The sequence below is a fragment of the Muscardinus avellanarius genome, assembly GCF_963383645.1.
Source record: "Muscardinus avellanarius genome assembly, chromosome: 16".
Taxonomy (NCBI): domain Eukaryota; kingdom Metazoa; phylum Chordata; class Mammalia; order Rodentia; family Gliridae; genus Muscardinus; species Muscardinus avellanarius.
Window position 1 is genome coordinate 41472931 of NC_137802.1, and position 20740 is coordinate 41493670.

At 37.8% G+C, this 20740-nt stretch overlaps 1 protein-coding gene across 1 annotated transcript; it reads right to left on the minus strand.

The window, feature by feature from the left end:
* Positions 1-2005: 2005 nt before the first annotated feature.
* On the minus strand, positions 2006-4018 carry KIF2B (kinesin family member 2B; the record flags this gene model as incomplete). Its single annotated transcript, XM_080714231.1, has 1 exon — positions 2006-4018. One exon carries the CDS (start codon positions 4016-4018, stop codon positions 2006-2008), a length of 2013 nt encoding a protein of 670 aa, XP_080570357.1.
* Between the last annotated feature and the right edge of the window lie 16722 nt (positions 4019-20740).

A 20740-nucleotide genomic window follows, 5' to 3' on the forward strand; every position in this document is an offset into this window, starting at 1 on the left:
GGAATTGCTCTTAATAGGACATTACGATTCTACTCCACGGCTAAGTTATGGATCCATTATCTTCAATGCCAATGAGTCTTTGTAGCTTAGAGACAAAAATTCAGAAACAATAGGCAATCTCTGATGAAAATAACAGCAAAACTTGGAGATTGTTTTTATTCTGTGCTCTTAAACTACACCAATCTGCCCTGTGGTTTCACTGTAAATTATTTCACTTTAGAAACAAGTTTGGAACCCATGCATTTAGAACTGAATGATCGTTCTTTTTGTTAGCATTTTGTGCTGTCTCATAAATGATTGTTGATTATGATGAGACTGCTAGTTTAATATATGTATTAGATTATTATATTTATATTTGAAGATTAGATTGGCTATATAGTAGTACTGAGAATTAAAACCAGTGGTATTCTACCTCTGAGCTACTACCTCTGCACTTTTGATTTTTTTTTGTTGTTGTTGTTTGGAAACAGAGTCATACCTGCTTCCCACTCTCAGGTTGCTGAGTCTCACTAAATTGCTGAAGGTGGCCTCAAACCTGTAAACCTCCTGTCTCAGCCTCCCAAGTACTGGATTATAAACCAGAGATTCTACCCAAGCTGCATGCTTTTTTTTTTTAAAAAAAAAGGATGGACTTCTGTGAATTGTAATATCAGGAAAAAAGCTACATATATAATTTATCTAAGGCATTAAACTTTCTCATATTCTTTATGAAGCCTTTATGAAATTTTATAGTTTACTTTATGTGGAAACTTTTCTACTATTTTACTGATATTTTTCTTGTTTCAAAATGTTTTTAAGTAACTCATATAGGTACAATATTGTAATGTGTGAGAAAAAATGCTTAGACACCATAGTAAAAAAAAATAAAACTTATACAAAACACACACACACACACACACACACACACACACACACACAATGTATAATCGATTCCAGAAGGAGTGATTACAATACCTCGTAATTTCAATTCAAATATTAAGAAAATATTCCCTTGTAATTCCAGGCTCTCAAACACAAGTTAGATGGCCTCATTCTTTAGATTTTGATGATTCAATTTTTTTTAAGTCATTGTCCTCCTCTTCTAAATTTTTAGATTTTCTTGCTCAAGTACTTAAATAGTTTGGCTCAAGTGCTTTGTTTATAATTAAAATGGATATTTAGCATTTAACAGAAAAATGGTTATGGCTTATCTGGAAAGAATGTCAGCATGATTTGGTATAGACTTAAATAAACAAAATACACGTTGTGAATATTTTATAATGTGGAATGATCATTGAAATATTAAGGACTCTAGTAATTGTATTTCCTGAATAAATGTATGTTTATGAATTTTCTAAAAAAAAAAAGAAGAAAACAAAACGAATAGCTCCCTCTCCCCCTCTCCCCAGTATAACTGGATCTTCTAAACCATTTGAGTCTACATAGCAAGGAAATGTAGAGAAAGACTTAAGAATGATTCTCATGGATTTACTACATAGGTAGACCATTGGTGCATTTCTATTCTAGATCCTTTAATTCTCAGGGTTTTGCTTCTCTGCCTGCAAATGTAAGGTGTTGTGTCAGATTTCATCACATCTTCTACAGCAGGGCTGCTCAAACAGCACACTCTAGATATTTTCAACCAGACACAGAACTGTTTGTCATGGGCGGCTGACTTACACATTATAGGATGTTTAGCAGCGCCCCTGGTCCTTTACCCACTATACACCAAATCCCTGCCCCTAGTTGTGACAACTGAACTATTTCTAGACACTGAACATTATTCTGTGGAGCAGAAGGGAGAAAACCATTCCCAGTTGAGAACCAATATCCTACAAAATGAAAGCAAACTACAGACACATAGGAAGAAGAAAGCCCTTATTTCTGACCAGCATATTTTAAGATGTTCTAAGTTCTCCAGGAGGACCATTATGCTTAGATCATTTGGACAACGTTTTCTGTATAAGAGAGGCAGCAGCTGCAGCACCGCATCCATCATCCCAGTCTGGATTTCTTGCCATTGGTTTCACTCTACCTTGCTCTTCTTTTGGAGGTCAGCACGTAATAATTTCAGTTTCTGTTGAATCTCAGTCAAGACACCAATTTTTTGCTCCAAAATGGACAACGACTGGGCAATGCAAAAATCAATATCGTAGCTTACTCCATCAGCGGTCTTCTGGATAGTCTCCCACCACCGAGCAGAATCCTTCCACGAAGTGACCGTATCCTTCGCGAACGGTGTGGAGAACGTGGCCATGCTTTCACTCTCTTTCTCTTCCGTGCTCTGTACACAAGATATTTTAACTAGCCCATCCCTTTGGAGGGACGTTTCTGAATCCCGAATGTGTTTTTCCAATATCTGTGGTGCCTCAGGTCTAACGGGAGAAAGGCACCGGTGGCAGGGCCTTCCATCCAGAGCTATTTCTTTGACTCGGTTTGCATATCTTAAAGTGTTGAGGGTATTTTCGCAAGAGGTCATTCCTGGTGAGATGGTAGCGATCATGCAGGTGGAGGAGTTCTCGCCGATGAAAGAGTCCCGTAGCACCTGCGTGAGCTTGCTGGATCTGAATGGGGTGTGAGCCTTGTTTTGCCCCAAGGCCCGGATACATTCTTTGAGGGCCAGGAGACTCTTGTTAATCTCCGCCCCTTCCAGCTGCCTCTTCCGGTTGGCCTTGGCGGTATCGGCTCCCCTTTCATTGCCAGCTAAATCCACCAGGGAAAACTTACCGTGCAGCTTCCCCCTGGACTTCAGGATGATCTGGAACACCGCGTGGCTCCGGGATGAGTGGGCATTGACCGACGTCTGCCCAGAAGTCCGACAGCTGTTTCCTAGTTCCACGAGGTTCAGCACCTCCTCCACGCAGCACACCTCTTGCTCCTGCAGCCCCACCACTTGCATTTGCTGGTTGCCATCTTCAAGGACCTGTAACTTCTTCTTCCAGTTCAGCAAGTCATACACTTTCCCGCCATAGATCTCGAAAAACGTCCCGTAGACTTTGAGATCCAACTTCTCATAAATGGGGTTTTTGAGCAGGAGGAAGACATCCTGCGCCACCAGGGTGTAAATGCCTTTCGAACAATCCTGGGCCCTTCCAGAAAAGGCTCCGCCCATGGTGTGAGTTTTCCCACTGCCCGTCTGCCCGTAGGCAAAGCAGGTGGCCATGCCCTTGCGGAAGACCGACTCCACCAGCGGCTGGGCGGTGAACTGGTACACCAACTCGTTGGAGGCCGTGTCGTCGAAGGCGTGGTCAAAGCAGAAGGTCTGGTTCTCCAGGTAGCGGGTGAGGTCCACCTTCTGCTTGGACTCGTGCACCATGACCACGTTGTTCGAGGGGATGGTGATAATATCCAGGTCCTTCATGGTGGTCTCCTGATGGTTGAGAGGTCGCTTCCGCACGCACACGCAGATCCGGTGGTCCTCCGGGGGCTCCAGGCCCGACACCTTGCTGCTATCCAAGTGTCTGCGGCACTCCTCGATCATGCGCATGATTTCGAAGTTGGGGTTCCCGGTGTTGACGTCCAGGGCGCGCCTGGCTCGAATCTCCAGCTGCAGCCGCCTGCGTTTCTCGCGCTGCTCGTGCAGTTTCTCGATTTCCCGTAGGCAAGGGGACTTTTTGCGCTTCATCAGACAAGGGTTGCTGGGAACGTCCAGGGCCTGGCTGTCTCCTGAGGCTGTTTCATTTTCCTGGGGAGTCACAACAATCCACTTTGCGGCTGCACGCCGGTCCCCCATGACCTTAGAGTGTGCTAGAGACAAGGGCCTGGACAGCGTGGCGTGTTTGGTAGAGGCCAGAGCTGGATTTAGCAGGAATACGGACTCCAGATCAATCTTCTTTCCCTTCTTCACTCCTTTCTCAACCCACTCTACGGTGATCCTAGAGTTTTCTCTGTTGATTTCTGTGACCATGGCCAGGTGTATCCGCTTGTCACTGCGCTGGATCGCCACACAGATGCCCAACCGGATGTTTCCGAAACATGATTTCAAGGGTTTCAGCGGTGAGAGGTGTGGGGCGAGAGGGAGGCAGAACTGGCTAGCCATGATGAGTGCTGGAGATATTGAGGCTCACTTGCAAGGGCCCTTGGCGTTGGAGCAGCAGGACCTGAGCCCAAGCCAGCCCAAAGCATCCAGAGCACTGAGCACAGGTGTGGTGCACTACTGTCCTTTGTGATCCCAGAGCACCAGGGGCCTGGCCAGCGACACGTCACAAAGGGATGAGAAGAAGAGGCACTGACGGAGCCTCAAGCCTCCAGGTGAAAGGTAGGGGAAGAAATCACGTTAGTGGAGCGCAAAGACAGCTGAACTAGGGTGTGCTCTGCCAGGGAAGGAGAATGGATTGGAAGATGAGGAGCATTTTCTGAATTCTGGTGAGGAAATGCAGTGAACAGAAGTCATGAGAAACATGGGGCTGACATTTGTATGTAGAGCCAGGCTGGTGGCACGCATCTGTAATTCCAGTACTTGGGAGCCCGAGACAGGAGGATCACAGGTTCAAGACCAGCTGCAGCAGTTTATTGAGGTCCTTAGTAACTTAGTGAGACCCTGTTTAAAAAGAATACATTATGTTCGTATGTGAGAATACCAATGCCATCTTAGTATTTGTATGAAAAAAAGGTGGGGGAGTGGGAGGGAGAAGGGGAAAACTCACCAAGTTCTGTGTGCATGTATGTCATTATGACTATGAACTACATTATGATGTGGGACTACACTAAGCATACAAAAATAAAAACTAAAATAAGAGTAGGGGATAGATGAGAGGTAGAACACCCTAGGTTCAATCCTCAGAACAAAAAAACAAAACTGTATAAGTGTATATAGTGTAAGCCTTAGGAAAAATTCCTTCTCCCTGGTCATCTTGAGCTACCATCTCAAAACTTTCTGTTTTAAGAATTGCTATGGAGTTTTCTTAAAATTTCACTCTCCCATGATCAATGTTAGCCAATAAAGGTAGAGACGTTTGGACATCTCAGGCTTGAAAACTGGAAATGGGGCTGGATCCGACAGAGCCTGCTTAACTCTGCCATCTTTCTTTCTTATCCTTCCATCTCCCAAACTCACTCAACAGTCACCGTTTAAAGTTACTCTAGTTTAATGGGCTTTCTCATTACAAAATCAGAATGAGTTGAGTGTAGCAGGTTGTTGTGATAATTTGCTAATAGGGAACTTCCGTTGGTACAGCACCTAGATTTGCAAACATGAGATGCTTATCCCATTCAAAGTAGTTTTGACAGGTATAAAGTGAGCTTTGCTGTGCAGCAGTCACTACTGGGTTTGAGATGAGCTCAGTAATTACCATTCCAAACTCCTTCAGTAATTACACTTCTGACCTCATTATCCATAATTTGAGGAGGAAGGAGAGACATTGGTGGAAAGAAATAATTTGTCTTGTACCCTCTCTCTAGCCTAAATTGTGTGTGTGTGTGTGTGTGTGTGTGTGTGTGTGTCCCTTTTAGAAGTTATGAAGTTTGAAGTGGAGGGGGTAGAAGGTAGCTCAGATCACTAGAGGTCAATTCTATGGGATGATGTACTTGCATAAACAAATAAATTAAAAGAACATCAATTTCCAGGTAAACCAAGAGGAAGTCAAGGATGACACTCTATGTTCAACTCCTCCCAGCCCCTCAGTATACTACACCTTATTGTATTTTAGGCTGTGAGCTTGTCATTTATAGATCTTTAAAGTAAGGTGCAGTAAAGCAGTATCATGGAACCCTTACAACTTTCTCTAGGATCCTGTGTCACTAATGAAAGTATAGTATACACTGACTTTCTTAGTGGTAAGTTCTTTTCCTATAAGTTTAGAAAAGCTTAGGGTACCAGATTTGTAAGTAAGCAGTACTCAGTTTTCTGGGGAATGGATGGGTATTATTGAGTGCTAGTGGAAAGAGAAGAAAAGGGGATTTAGAGAATTAACTTTTATAATTATTAATTTTTTACTTGCCTGAATTAAGGTTGGACTTTAAATGAGTTGTTCTGTTATTCTTATTTCAAGGGATCTATGTAAACGTTCTTATTCTTTTTTTGTCATTAGGTTAAATTAACTTTTTATAAATACATTGTTGCTTTAGAAGTTTAATATATTTTTTAACATTTATCTTTTTTGTGATGCTGGGGTTGGAACACAGGGGCATTCTACACCCTCAGCCCTATTTTTTATTCTTTATTTTGAAACAGGGTCTCACTGAGTTGCAAAGGGTTCACTAAGTAGCTGAGGCTGTCCTCCAACCATGATCTTTCTGCTCAGCCTCCCAAATGCTGGGATTACAAGTGTGTGCCACCACACCTGGCTTGCATTTATCTCTTAAAATTCTAGGTGTTTCTCCCTCTCCCTTGCTCTCTCCATCTCCCCCTCCCTCTCTTCTTCTTCTTCTTCTTCTTCTTCTTCTTCTTCTTCTTCTTCTTCTTCTTCTTCTTCTTCTTCTTCTTCTTCTTCTTCTTCTCCTTCTTCTTCTTCTTCTTCTTCTTTTCTCTCTCTCTCTCTCTCTTTCTCTCTCTCTCTCTCTCTCTCTCTCTCTCTCTCTCTCTCTTTCTCTCTCTGTACGCTGAATTCAGAGGCATTCTATCTCGAAGCTATTCCCAGTTCTATTTTATTTACATATTTGGTTAGTTATTGAAATAGCATCTTACTTAGTTGTTGAGGGACTTCATTAAGTTGCTGAGATCCTCCTGTCTCAGCCTCCCAAGAACTGGGATTATAGGTATGTACCACCAAACCCTGCTAGATCTCTCTGAAAATTATGCAAACCATATAAATTCCAGGTTAGCTATGTTTTTACACCTAAGAAGATGATTTTTGTAACTAGACAGTACATGACTGAGTTCATGGTAGCTGTGCCAAAGTCAAAGATTAAAGTTTACTTTGACTGCTTTTTCTTTCTAGCATAACTGTAAAGTTCTCTTTAGCAATTTTAGGCTTTTCAGTTTTATTTTATTCTCTTATATATTTTGAGTATTTTGTTACCACAGCTTAATTTTACATATAGAAACCTGGCTAGTTACTTGATAATCAGACATTTAGTCTTAAACCTCAAAGACTCACAGGAAATTCAACAAACCCAGTACTATTTTCTATCTGAACATGGCACCTCTTTGGTTTTTTTAAGTGCTGTTCATGACTTTAACACATCCTCTTTCTCTACAACCTCATGGAGGTTTTATTTTCTCCCTCAGTCCACCATAACATAGAGTTAGTCCTTTTCAGCATCTGGAAGTATTTTTTTAATGTAATCTTTCAAAGGATTATTATCTTGTTTCCATGGGTGACCTAATCAATCCAGTCAGGAACTCAAGCTATTTCTCACACTGATTTAGAAGTATTTAATCAAGTACTTTATTAATTTCCCTCTTACAAACATATGCTAATGTTTGTAAGATGATCCTAATGTACAAATCCTGCACAAAAGCATATTGTCATTTTGCCTACTTTTTCAACTGTAGGTCCTTCCATTCTCCACTAAAAGTTGAGCCAGACTAAAGAAATCAAAGTCCTTATGTGCACTATTATTTTTCAGATTTCTAATTTCTAATCCAATGGTTGTTGATATTAGGGCACATGAAAATAATTTTCAGCGTTTGTTAACAGGAATATGACTGGGTTTGCAGGCCAAGTTTTCTGATTAAGTAAGATTTAGATGGGACTGAGAGTTTTCAGCCTCATAAGCTCTGAAATGTTGCTGACGATGCTGATCCTGGGTCAACACTTTGAGAACTACTTCGTAATGGAGACCTCCAACTACAATAGCCTGTCTCTTCTTTCTCATTTTCCTGAACTCTTCAATATCTATCACAAATATGAGTACCCCTCAACAAGTCTCTCCATCCCTGTTGAAATTAACCAGGTAAAATAGCATTAGATTGAGACAGTACTCCAGAAGTAATAGTGTCTATTACTGGTTGAGTTTGGCCAGTTAAGGAAACCTAAGATTCCAGTTTTCAGAAATGAAGGGAAACAAATCTTATTGGTGACTATATCAGTAACCTTTTTTATAAAGAGTTGTTTGGGTGGATTATAATTTTTTTAAGTTAGAACTTCATTTGCATAAATATTTTAAATATGTTTCTGATATATAATTCAGAAACCATCTGTGTAATTCTCTCTCATTCATTCTGAGGAGCCAGTTCATTTAAGAAAACATTATGAAACTAGGCAAAATGACAAATGTCTATAATCCCAATATTTGGGAGGCTTAGACAGGAGAATCACAAGTTTCAGGCCAGACAGGGCAATTTCATGAGACTCTATTTCAAAATTTACAAAGGGCCGAGATAGGGGGTATAGTTCAGTGGTAGAGGGCCACTGGATTCAATCTCTAGTACTATATACAGATACCTCACTCAAAAAAAAGAAACATGGAAGAAATAAAGAGGAAGCTATGAATCTTGATTAATATGGTAAATGACATTTATCAAAGTGTTAAGGCCTAGGTACAATTTAAGATAGTATCCTTTGCCATACCTGAATGGCCATTTGGTAGATTAGCAATTTCTCCAGATTAGAGACCAGTGCTACCACTATATTTATTTAACTGGAATTAACCAAACAATAGTATACACAAAATTCTTAGTGTGTGCTACTTATTATGCCAAAGTAATCCTGCCTCAAGGATCTTACTATTTAAACATTTGGTATCTACTATGAAATCCATACCTTTACAAACAGCTGAGTGATAGAGCCTTTTTATTTCATATACCCTCTTTTCAAAAACCTTACAAGTAGTTCAAAAGAAAGGAAAGTGTGGGAAGAACTAAGTTCACAAAATGAGCTTATTGATTTACATTTATTAATTACATATATATTCCCAGTTTGGGGCTTGTCAATGTTGTTTTATAGCAGAATCTGTGATTTCTAGGCTCATTTTAGATACAATCTCCCAGGAGAAAGTCATCAAATATGTACTTTTTTAACACTGTTTTCATGGATATCTAGCATCTGTTAGACTTGTTTGATCACCTTGGGGGTCTGTACTTTTCCAGTATATGGTTACAACCTGCGGTTGATTTCATTCTTCAGAGAAATGCAGAAGATTTTTCCAAATCTCTTTGAAGAAATGAAATGCATGTTCTGCAGTTTTAAAAAGTTATTTTTTTAAAAAAAGAGATGTGCTTTACTACATGTGTATCTTTGAAAACAAAGGAAAATATCTTTCAGAACAAGAATAATAATTTATGATTGCAACTAATATCCTGGTTTCTAGATATTTCAGCAGATACATCCATGTTTCTCTCCTCTCTTACTGATGTAATAGGCAAAAATTGTTTCTCTGACAATGAAATTAACTTAGAGCTATCCTCAAGCTTATTAAGTGAAGTTTCTTACCTGAGTATGTCTATAGGATTTCTATGTATCTGTTAATTGTAGAAATTAATTTGTAAAGTTAGCCAAGATGGCAAAGCTAGCACTTTTCAGTTTCTTCATTTAAACTCATTTGTGTTAATCATCTTTTAGCTTTCAATTTTATTTAGCATACTGAAAAGAAAGACTGAATTATATATTACATTACCAGTATTATTTGCTTGCAACTCACATTAACATGACAGAAACAATTCTAAGTAGGTATATTTGAAGTTCATTTACAGAGCTCTAATTTGTAAGATGTGTGTTATGTGTCTTTACTTCAGAGTCCTCTTTAGAGCATATAGTTTAAAATAATTAGACATGGCAAAAATATAATGAGAGATACACAATACTTATATATAAGAAGTAATTGGGCTGGGTGTGGTGGCACATGTTGTAATCCCAACATTTGGGAAGAGGACCATGGTTCATGGACAGCCTCAGCTACTTAGAGAGGTCCTTCATAACTTAGTTTCAAAATAAAGAATAAAAATTGGGCTGGGGGTGTAGCTCAGATATAGAATGCCCCTGGGTTCAATCCCCAGTACCTCTAAAAAATGAAAAATAAAAATAAATAAAAATAAATGTATTTGCATCTTTTTCCCAAATAAAAATTTTTAAGAGCTGTAGAGGTAAGAAAAGTGAGGAGGATATATTATTGATGTTTATATTTCTGGTATCTGGCATATAGACTGAAAAGTTTTCCCGGAACTATAAAAACTGGCACAATAAGCCGGGCATGGTGGCACACGCTTATAATCCCCACGCTTGAGAGGCTGAGACAGAAGGATCGCACAGTTTCGAAGCCAGCCTCAGCTACTTTGTGAGGCTCTCAGCAACTTAGTAAGACCCTGTTTCCAAATAAAATATAAAATAGGTCTGGGAGTATAGCCCGGAGGTAGAAAGTCCCTGGGTTCCACCCCCAGTACCAATAATAATAATGATAATGATAATAATAATAATAACCTGGCACAATAGATAAATATTTCAGAGAGACATCAGGAAATCTAGGAAGAACCTCATACAATTCAGTACACATTCAACAAACATTTTTGCGGTACTGGGGATGGAAACCAGGGGCATTCTACCTCTGAGCTACACCCACAGGCCTATTTTTTTTTTTTTTTTGGTGGTACTGGGGTTCCTGGAAGCCCTTCTTCCTCCGGGCTACACTCCCAGACCTATTTTATATTTTTGAAACAGGGTCTCTTACGCCAGCACGGCTGGCTTCGAACCTGCGTGAACCTCCTGTCTCCGCCTCCCAAGCGCGGGGATTACAAGCGTGCGCCACCACGCCCAGCAAGGCCTATTTTTTTAATTTTTATTTTGAAACAGGGTCTCACTGAGTTGGAAAGGGCCTCATTAAGTAACTGAGGCTGGCTGTGAACCTGTGATCCTTCTGTCTCAGCCTCCCAAATGCTGAGATTACAAGTGTGCACCACCATGCCCAGTTTCAACAAATGTTTGAATGTTATGTTTTATGTTTTCTAAACATCACAATCTAGCCTACATGATATAAACACAATAGCAAAACAAACAGCCTTATTTTTCTCTTCAAGTAGCTTATAGAATCATTTTTAAGATGGAAACAGATAACTGCATAGATACACACAAAGACACTGACATATTTTTGACACAAAATTAGCAGATAACTGTCTATTTATACATACATATTGATAAAGAAATATAAAGCCAGGTGTGGTGGTGCATACGTGTAATCTCAGTAGATGGGAGACTGAGACAGAAGAATCACAGGGTTTTGGCCAGCCAATTTAGTGAGGCCATCTGCAACTTAGTAAGACCTTGTTTCAAAATAGAGAATAAAAATTATGACTAGAGATGTAGCTTGGATGTAGACTACCTCTGAGTTCCATCCCCATTACCACAAAAAAGATATATAGTTTATATTCTAATAATTGTAGATAAGAGTTAGGGTCCTATTTCAGGTATACTATAGGAAGTATACTAAATGACTAGATAAACAATTTCTCCATGTTAGAGACCAATAGCACCACCATATTTATTTGACAGAATTTTACCAGGCAATAATTATATATAAAAATACATATTGGGAAAAGTACTACAAAACATGTTTCTATAACAGATCCAGGAGTTAAATTAGATTTCTGTTCTGAAACCTGGTTTAATAGCAGAAACATCTGGAAAGATTTTACAAAGTACAGATTATCTGGCTCCACCAAGACCTGTTGAATCAACCTCTAGGAGCCAGTGCCTGGGAGTCTATATTAGAAAAAATACCCCAGAGTATTTTATGTTACTGTGAAGCTGAAAGGATTGGACTAGAGGCCCTCTATGTCTTTTTCTGTACAGAGACTTTATGATTCTGAGGTTCTGTGAATAAAAAAGATGATTCTATGATATACTGTGATCACTGAAATTTCTTTTTTAGTATTTTGAATGTTTGAAGATAAGTCTGCTTCAATAAATGAGGCATGATGCATTTTACTGGCAAAGCTACCTTTAAGTTTCTGCAGAAAGCTTGCTGTAAATATAATCTCTGATATTCTTGTTTAACCATATGAAGCAAGATTGCATACTATCCAGACCTCATGCTGATGAAAGAGATTTGTAAACGTGAGCATGCTATTCATTTTATATTTTCTATAATTCTTAAGAAGAGCCTGTTGCACGTGGTACATATTTAATAAATGCTTGTTAAATTGAGCTTTTGAATAGCATCAGGTAAATATAGGATACTTCAGCGTGTCCCTCTTTTGATTTCTCTTACCTATTTGCTAAGTGTATAAAATAAAAGTCATACTGAGCCTGAAAATGCTTACCTCTCTAACATGTCTCAGTGGGATCTCTATAGGTAATATTTCAAGTGCTGTTTATCATTGACACAGCCTGATAGCTGCCTGACAGAGTAACACTGATTTACCATTTTGCAACAATATGGTAAATATTCTTAAATAAATATATGGCTTTATTCTTAGCTGGAAATATAAAGCAAGAAGGCTAAAACTTTAAGGAATGGTACATGGTGTCAGAATAGCCATTTGATTCTAGCGGGCAGCATCCATTAAATATTTAGGTGACTTAATGGATATAACCAGTTGACTATTTTATATTTCACGTACATGTATAGACTGCTAAATAGGCTGTTAGAATGGAGAAGTTACTGGGAAACCTGCAGATATAATCATTTGTTATTGTCAGATAATATACATTTGACCTTTAAGTAATACTGGATGGAATTGATCATCTATTTATATGACTATTTGTTTTTTGAGATTTGTGACTATTTAAAAAAACACACGGTAGAACTATGTAGCCTAGAAATGTAATAATAACAAAAATAATAAAATGGACATGCTATAAATACATAAAATATATGCAAATAATACTTTATTTTACTACATACTGGCATTAACTCTATAGAAACATAGGAAGTTACAGTTCATCAAAACTTATGCACATGCAGACTGCTCATGTATTGGCCACTGAGAGAAGTGTAAACAAATGTAAAGATGTAGTATTAAATCAAAACTACATAAAATTAACTCTAGTAATTCTGTACTACTATAATAATTTTGTAGCCACCTCCTATTGTTACTTCAGTGAGCTGAAATCTTATGAGTACTACTTAAAACACCATGGTACACTAATCATTTCCATATTTCATCTCTCCAGTAAATTCATATGACAAAAGTGATCTCTCGTGATTCTCAAATATTTTTCATTATGGTATCAGTAAAGCTTCCTGTCAACAGCAGGCTATTAGTAATTATGTTTTTGGAAAGTCAAAAGTTATATGTGAAGCTGGGTATGGTGGCGTATGCTTGTAATCCCAGTACTTGGGAGGCCAAGACAGAAGGATCACAGGTTCATGGCCAACCATAGCTACTTAGTGAGACCCTCCACAACTTTGTGAGACCCTGTTTCAAGATAAAGATTAAAAATATGGCTGGGGGTGTAGTTCAGAGGTAGAATGCCCCTGGGTTCAACTCCAGTTCCGCAAAAAAAAAAAAAAAAAGTTATATGTGAAGTTTGATTGGGAGTGGCGAGGGGATGAGAGAGTGATAAGCAACCCCATCGTCACTGCTGCTGGCCTTGTTACTAAGATACTGCAAAAAGAGCAGCCTCTATCCCAGCTAGTGTCCATTGTTGTCACTATAATAGTGGGCAACCCCCAGACACAGCAACATCCTGCTTCTCTCCCAGCTGCCCTTCAATGATACAAAGCTCAGCACCATGGACAGCAGCTCAGGAGGCCGCTAGGGGCATCTCCACCAGATAGGAAGGAAAGTCTGGCAAACAGTAAAATGATTCTATGTAAGAAACAGATATGGTTTCATAAAGAGGATTGATGTCAAAGAAGATGCAGCTGTATACTAGAGTGCCATAAAGAATAACCCCAGGAAGTGCTTTCATGGTGTAGGAGATGGAGCGACTGTGGAGTTTGATGGTGTTGAAAGAGAAAAGGTTGCAGAAACAGCAAATGTTACAGGCCCGAGTGGAGTTGTAGTTCAAGGCAGTAAATATGAAGCAGGCTATAACCATTAAAGATGCTAGGAGTCCCCCAGGCATTTACCAGCAGGACTGCCAAAACAGAGTAGAAAAACGAACAAGGGATCAGAGGGTAAGCCCTAAGGCCAGACCCAACAGCACTGGCCTTAGTGCTGGTGCTACCTTAGTACATGTGGACAGACATGGGGCAGGTAGACAAGGAAGACAGTGAGACATTATATATTGAATTGATAAATCAAGATTTCACCATGTCCTGTGTCCTGTGGGAGGATAATGGTGAAGAAGACAAACAAAAATATCAAGGAAATGAGATGGTTAGAAGCCACCTCAACATCAGTGTCACTGCAGTTTCTATTACTGATTAAAAGTTTACCAAAAAAAACCCCTAAATTAAAAGATTGCAAAAAGACAAAAGCAGCAGATCCCCAGCTGAGAATTCCTCTGCTCCTGAGGCTGAGCAAGGTGGGGCTAAATAAATGCAGCTTACCATCTCTACTATCATGAGGCGATCCCAAAAGAAATGAATGAGAAATTCAGCAATAAAAATAAACAAAAGATAGGAGCTGAAGTCCTTAAGTGCAAGATTTCTTTTTTGCCTACTGACTAGACAACTAGAACTATTTGCATTATCTAAGCAACCCAGATTTTTAAAAAATTATTTTTACCTAAGCACAACTCTTTGTTAATTAAAAACATGGTTGTATACTTTTTTCTCAATATAGCTATTTTTGGTGGTACTAGGAATTGAATCCAGGGACATTCCACCTTTGAGATACATATTCCTAGATCTATCTATCTATATAATCTATTTATTTGTTTATTATTAATTTATTTGAAACAAGAGTCTTGCTAGGTTGTGGAGAGTCTTGCTAGGTTACTGAGGCTGTTCTTAAACCTGTGATCCTCCTGTCTCAGCCTCCCAAGTACTGGGATTACAGGCCTGTACCACCATGCCTGGCTCTCAGTATGCCTTTAGTGGTTTTTAAATTGTACCAAATCTAGCCAAATTGAAAATTTGTAAGAACTTTTCATTTATAATGATTTTTTAAAAGTCAATGAAATTCAATCACCTATTAATAAAGTTCTTAAATAACTATTTTTTGCAGTACTGGGGATGGAACCCAGGGGTTTTCTACCTCTGAGCTGCATTCCCAGCCCTATTTTTTATTCTTTATTTTGAAACCAGATCTCACTGAGTTGCGAAGGGCCTCACGAAGTAGCTAAGGCTGTCCAAGAACTGCGATTCTCTGGTCTCAGCCTCCTGAATGCTGGGATTACAAGTGTGTGCCACCATGCCCAGCTTTAAATAACTTTTGAAGAGTTATACACAGATTCTTGACCATGGAGCTTAGCACCTCTAACCTCTGCAACACTCAAGGGGCAATTGTATTTTGTTTAGTGACTAAGTGGTATTACTAGTACAACATATTTTGGTTAAGTTCATATACCAAAATCAGCATTTAGCAATTGCTTGTTAAGGAAATGAATGAATGGAAAAGCGAATAAAAAGATGATTGCAAACCTCAGTTAACATAAATCTGTCAGCTGAAGTCAACTTTCAGAGATTGATTTAGGGTCATGTTGCAAGCCTCCTTTAAAAACTTCAAGAACTTCTCATATGATTGTTTAAAAATTCTACTTCTTTTCAATGACATCCAAGACCCTATGTAATTTACCCTTGGTAGCTTATCACCCTGCCCTCCTTTTAAAAAGATGCTTTCACCACACCTGATTTTTTTCTGACTCAAGGACTTTCACACCCTGCTTCTCTGGGGTGGTTCACTTGTTGTGCCCATATGCTTTTGTCTCTTTTTGGGTTTGAATCCCAATTTCATTTCTTCCTTGTTCTGTGATCATGAACAAGTTACTCAGTCTCCCTGTTCTTCAGCTGTCCTAATCTATAAATACCAATAGTAACAACCTCCTCGGGGTGCAGATGTGTACAAATTCATGAATGATGCTTAGACCAGCGCTCGCCACATGGTGACCACTTAGTATAAGGTGCATGATATTGTCATTTTATAATTACGGTGTTTATTTGCTTATTTTTGTCTATGCTTCTCCCGTTAGACTCGCTGCATGAAATACAAGCCACAGACATTTAGTGTAAGGAGCACTAGACCCTGACTAAGGAGGACGGGCCTTGTCAGCAAGGCATTGATTCTTATTTGCCTGTGAGCAAGCAGCATCATTTTTCTGAAATGACATTTTCTCATCTCAGAAAAATAAAAAGGGTGGAGGTTGAGTGCAATCTCCCAATTCTTCTCTGGTTCTGAATTAAGAATATTTCTAATTGCAAGCAAGTAAGCATCATTTCAATGGCGATAAAATTATTTCCACTTCAAATGAGATTCTCCAGGATGCATTTTGGTTTACCTGGTAAATAATGAACATTCTTTGCTGAACTATGATAAGCAAGTGATGAGAAAGGGTCACTTGAGAAGATTCATGGTTTTAATGGGTACCAACAAGTGCCTATGTGCACTCACAAGTTAAGAGCATACTTGGAGCTTATGGTGTGGTAAGAGACAGCCCTCAGGAGGAAAAAAAAAAAAGAAATATTTGGATCCTCCTCTGACTTTGGGCTCTTTGATCTTTTTTTATTTCTCTAATGTTATTATTATTTTTCTCCATAAGGCGTGTATTTCTTTATTCAGAGTAACAACAGTCAAAATTCAGTTTTTAATCCAGATTTGATTTAATATAAATATCCAGCACTATATACAATTGATTTATTCACAGAGCTTGTTTTAACTCACTTATGCATACCAAAATATTTGGTCAAAAATATTGAAAAACATTATTCATCAAATGTTTACATCAAATTCTTATTTTTGTTTCACTAATGATTTATCTTATTAAGCACAGAATATATGAAAGCAAGAAATACATAGACATTGTCAAACACTTCTATGTTATACATGAAACATATGAAACGGCCTTGGTTACTGGCCATTAAATATAAAAAGACTATCTCACATAGGAAAGGGAAAAGCATTCTCACTTTCATTAGGTTTTCTCCCAAGTTATAATTACCAGTCTTATTAATTATATCAATAAATTTTATAAAACCAATAAATGCTACTCATTATAATGATTTACACTAATCTGAAAGTACTATATTCTATACTTGATGTTTTAATGAGATATAATCAATTCTATTAATTTTATATGTAAGGAAAACTTAAAATATCACTAATAAAAATTCTATTTAAAATTATATTTAACATTACTTATAATTTTTAACCATAAACAGTTTCTATTAATTCAGATTAAAGTTTAGTATTAACTTCAATCTGTGAGCTAGTAGCATTACAATAGTTCTGTAAATGGGTAAATGTGTCTCTAATTTATTGGAGTATTTATATATCCCATATCATTTGTAATTAGTTAGCAGCCTATTGATTTAAACAAGGCAGTTATTATTTGTTATATTTACTAGTGAAAAAGCTGAAGCCAGGTACAGTGGCATATGCTTATAATCATAGTACTTCGGAGACTGAAGCAGGAGGATCACAAGTTCGAGGCCAGCCTCAGCAACTTAGTTTCAAAATGAAAAATAAAAATGTTGGGGATATAGCTCAGTGATAGAGCGCCCCTGGGTTCAAGCTTGGTTGCTTCTTTGTTTTTTAGAAAGCCCCTGTGTTCAAGCCCCCAGTACCACACACACAAAAAATACTTGGTTGCTTCTTTTATGTGCTTTAAGCATTTTATAACATGCATGCCATTTTAAATAAGAAGTTTCCCCTTAGTTTTCAGGAATGCATGATATAAGTATTCCCCACATTTTAAATTAATCTATTGTAGTATTAGTCTTAACATACAACTTGCATATTTTCTATATTACAGAATAAACTTGAATGCAATGACTACATTGTTGACTGTTTCATCTCTAGCATCTATCACATAGGAGCTGCTCAAAATATTTGTCAATGAGCAATGAATAAATGCATACTAGAACAAATAATGATAGACACTATTTATGGAGGTTTTATTATTTGTCAGTCCCTTGGCTATTTTCAAGCGTTTTCTTACTTCTGCTGTCTCTCTGTGTGATTTTTATGTTTTGCTTTGTTTTTATTTTTTGTGGTACTGGGGATGGAACCCAGGGACATTCTACCTCTGAGCTATACACCTAACCCGTTTTTTATTCTTTAATTTGAAACAGGGTCTCACTGAGTTGCAAAGGGCCTCACTAAGTAGCTGAGGCTGTCCTTGAATTGAGATCCTCCTGTCTTGTTTCCCAAATGCTGGGATTACAATCATGTGCTACCACACCTGGCTGTATGCTTTGTCATGTCTATGCCTCCTTCTGTCTCTGTTCCTCTCTCTCTCTCTCTCTCTCTCTCTCTCTCTCTCTCTCTCTCTCTCTCTCTCTTTGTGTATATATATATGTATATATATATATATATATATATACATATATATATGTGTGTGTGTGTATACATATAATCATTCTATTTAAATATTAAAGCAGCTGTTTAACTCTCAAAGACAATATTATTTTCATTTAACTGATGAGAAACTTATAACTCAGAAGGAAAAATTGTTCATTGCTAAGATTTGAGCTCAGAACAAAAATTATTTTTTAGGATAACAGGATCAAGGGAGCCTTAGCAATGTAACAAGACTCTTAGCACCTAGTAAAAATAATAAATAAATAAATAAATAAATAAATAAATAAATAAGGATTGGAGTATGGAGCATAGTGCAGAGATAGAATCTCCCTGGGTTCAATTTCCAGTACTACAAAAAATATTTTAAAGCAAGATTGGCTGTGATTTGAGCTTATTTTAAAATTCCTGTTTTTGCTCCTCCAATGCCATACTGTTTCCAGTTTGTAATCTAAATTTTGTCAGGAAAGAAGTTTCTGACACGAAATGAAATGAGAGATAACAGAATGTGATGTACCCTGTGAAGATTTAAAGATTATAGTGAATAGTTTTGCAAATTTTATTACTGCTTAAAATTGTCCATATCTAGGATTTTTAATTTATAGAAATGGAAGGTAATCTACAGGTAGGGTAAGTGTACTTTCACCTTAGGCTAAGTAATTCTCAGATGGGACCTGGATATGGTGACACATTATGCTTGATCAACATCTTCATATATTCTTGAAGGATTCCAGGAGTTTATCGTTCTTCCTTGCTAGCAGTATTTGCGTTCCATGAGAGTGTATCCTGGAGTCTCAAAGCAAAATTTTGGGGGAAACCTCATAGGCATACTGCAAGAGTGTTTTTTAACTAGAGAACTAATTTACTCATCTGAAAGAAAATTAATCTTCTTCCTGACTTGTAGCCAACCTATATATGAAGGTTGATGTGTGATTCCCTTTGGAGCAAAGTTTGCAGTATCTCCTCTTTTTATTTTTCCTAAATTTTTATCTTTCTTCCTCTGTAAACATTCTTCTCCTCAGGCTTAAAAAATCTTATGTAGAATCTCTGGCCAAAAGAAAATGTTTCTTCCAAAGTGTAAAGTTGGCCAGGTTTGAGAGTGTTGTGGATTAGAATTGGCAATAAATGTTCCAAAACCAGGAAGGATATGCATATGCACTCTGATTTTACTTGTGTGTGCATAAAATACAGATTGTGTGGCTGTAAATCAAAGTCCTAGAGTAAAAGTACCATGCAGCTTCTTTGGCACATTGTGTGAGAGATGATCCTTTGTGGTGGCTACATTTTATACATCAGAATTTTCTTTCACATTTTTCAATTTATAGCATTTTATTTGTCAAACACACCAGGATTTGGAAGCCATTCTATGTCATTCCTAAACCAGTATTTTGTTTTTTTACAGCAGTTCAAGACCCTTTTTAATAACACTCCAGGAACTGATTGGTTAAAGGTCAAGGTTAAAAGACAGAATGGCTAGCTGGGCGTGGTGGCGCATGCTTGTAATCCCAGCGCTTGGGAGGATGAGACAGGAGGATCTCACAGGTTCAAAGCCAGCCTCAGCTACTTAGTGAGGCTCTCAGCAACTTAGTGAGACCCTGTTTCCAAACAAAGTATAAACTAAAACTGGGGGTGTAGCCTGAAGGTATAATGCCTCTGGGTTCCATCCCCAGTACAGAAAGAAAAAAAAAAAAAAAGGACAGAATGGCTTTATTTTGGACATACAGTCTTTTCACTAATAATATAAAACCTCAAATAACAGTCTTTGGGGAAACACTATCATAACATCTGAAAATAAATTGTATGGAACAAACTTGTCCTATTGTAATTTTACGTTAACTTATTTTCTCTCTTTTTCAGGTTTTTTTTATCTTCTTTTAATTGGTTCATTCTAATTATAAATCATAGTGAGGTTTAGTGTGATGAATATGTAGATGGAAGTAGCATTTAATGTTTCTTTTCCTCGAATTCCCACCCCTCACTCCCCATCTCCCCATAGATAATCTTGTGTTACCTTTTGATGGTGTTTTTCAGTATACAAAATTCATTTGCATTTGTCAGCTGTCATTTAATAATTTGTATTAACCAAGTTTTCTTAGCATCTTCTCTTTTTGTAACCATTGAGCCAGGCCCATGAGATCATCATTACAATCACATGAGTCAGGCTATACTATTCCTCATTCTGAGAAGAGAAAAATAAAGTACAAAGCAAATAAATTATATGACCAAGGTCATATAGGGCGAATCACTGAGAAATAGGGTACAAAGATCTGTTTATTTCAAATCTAGTGTACCTTTTCTGACATTTTGCCTCTATTCTATGAGGAAGGAGGACTTCATTAAGAATTAATGCCAATCGTAGCTACAGTCAAATTATTTTGTAACACTACAGAAAATGATGCGTTGAGTAGATCTAAGAATTTCCCAAAATGAGCTCTTTGAAAAATTTCCAAATTATTCCTAACTGCTGTATATCGAGCAATAAAAGAAATTGCTTTTCTGTATTTTTCCCCTTTTGTGTTTGTGTACCTGCTCACAAAAATCATC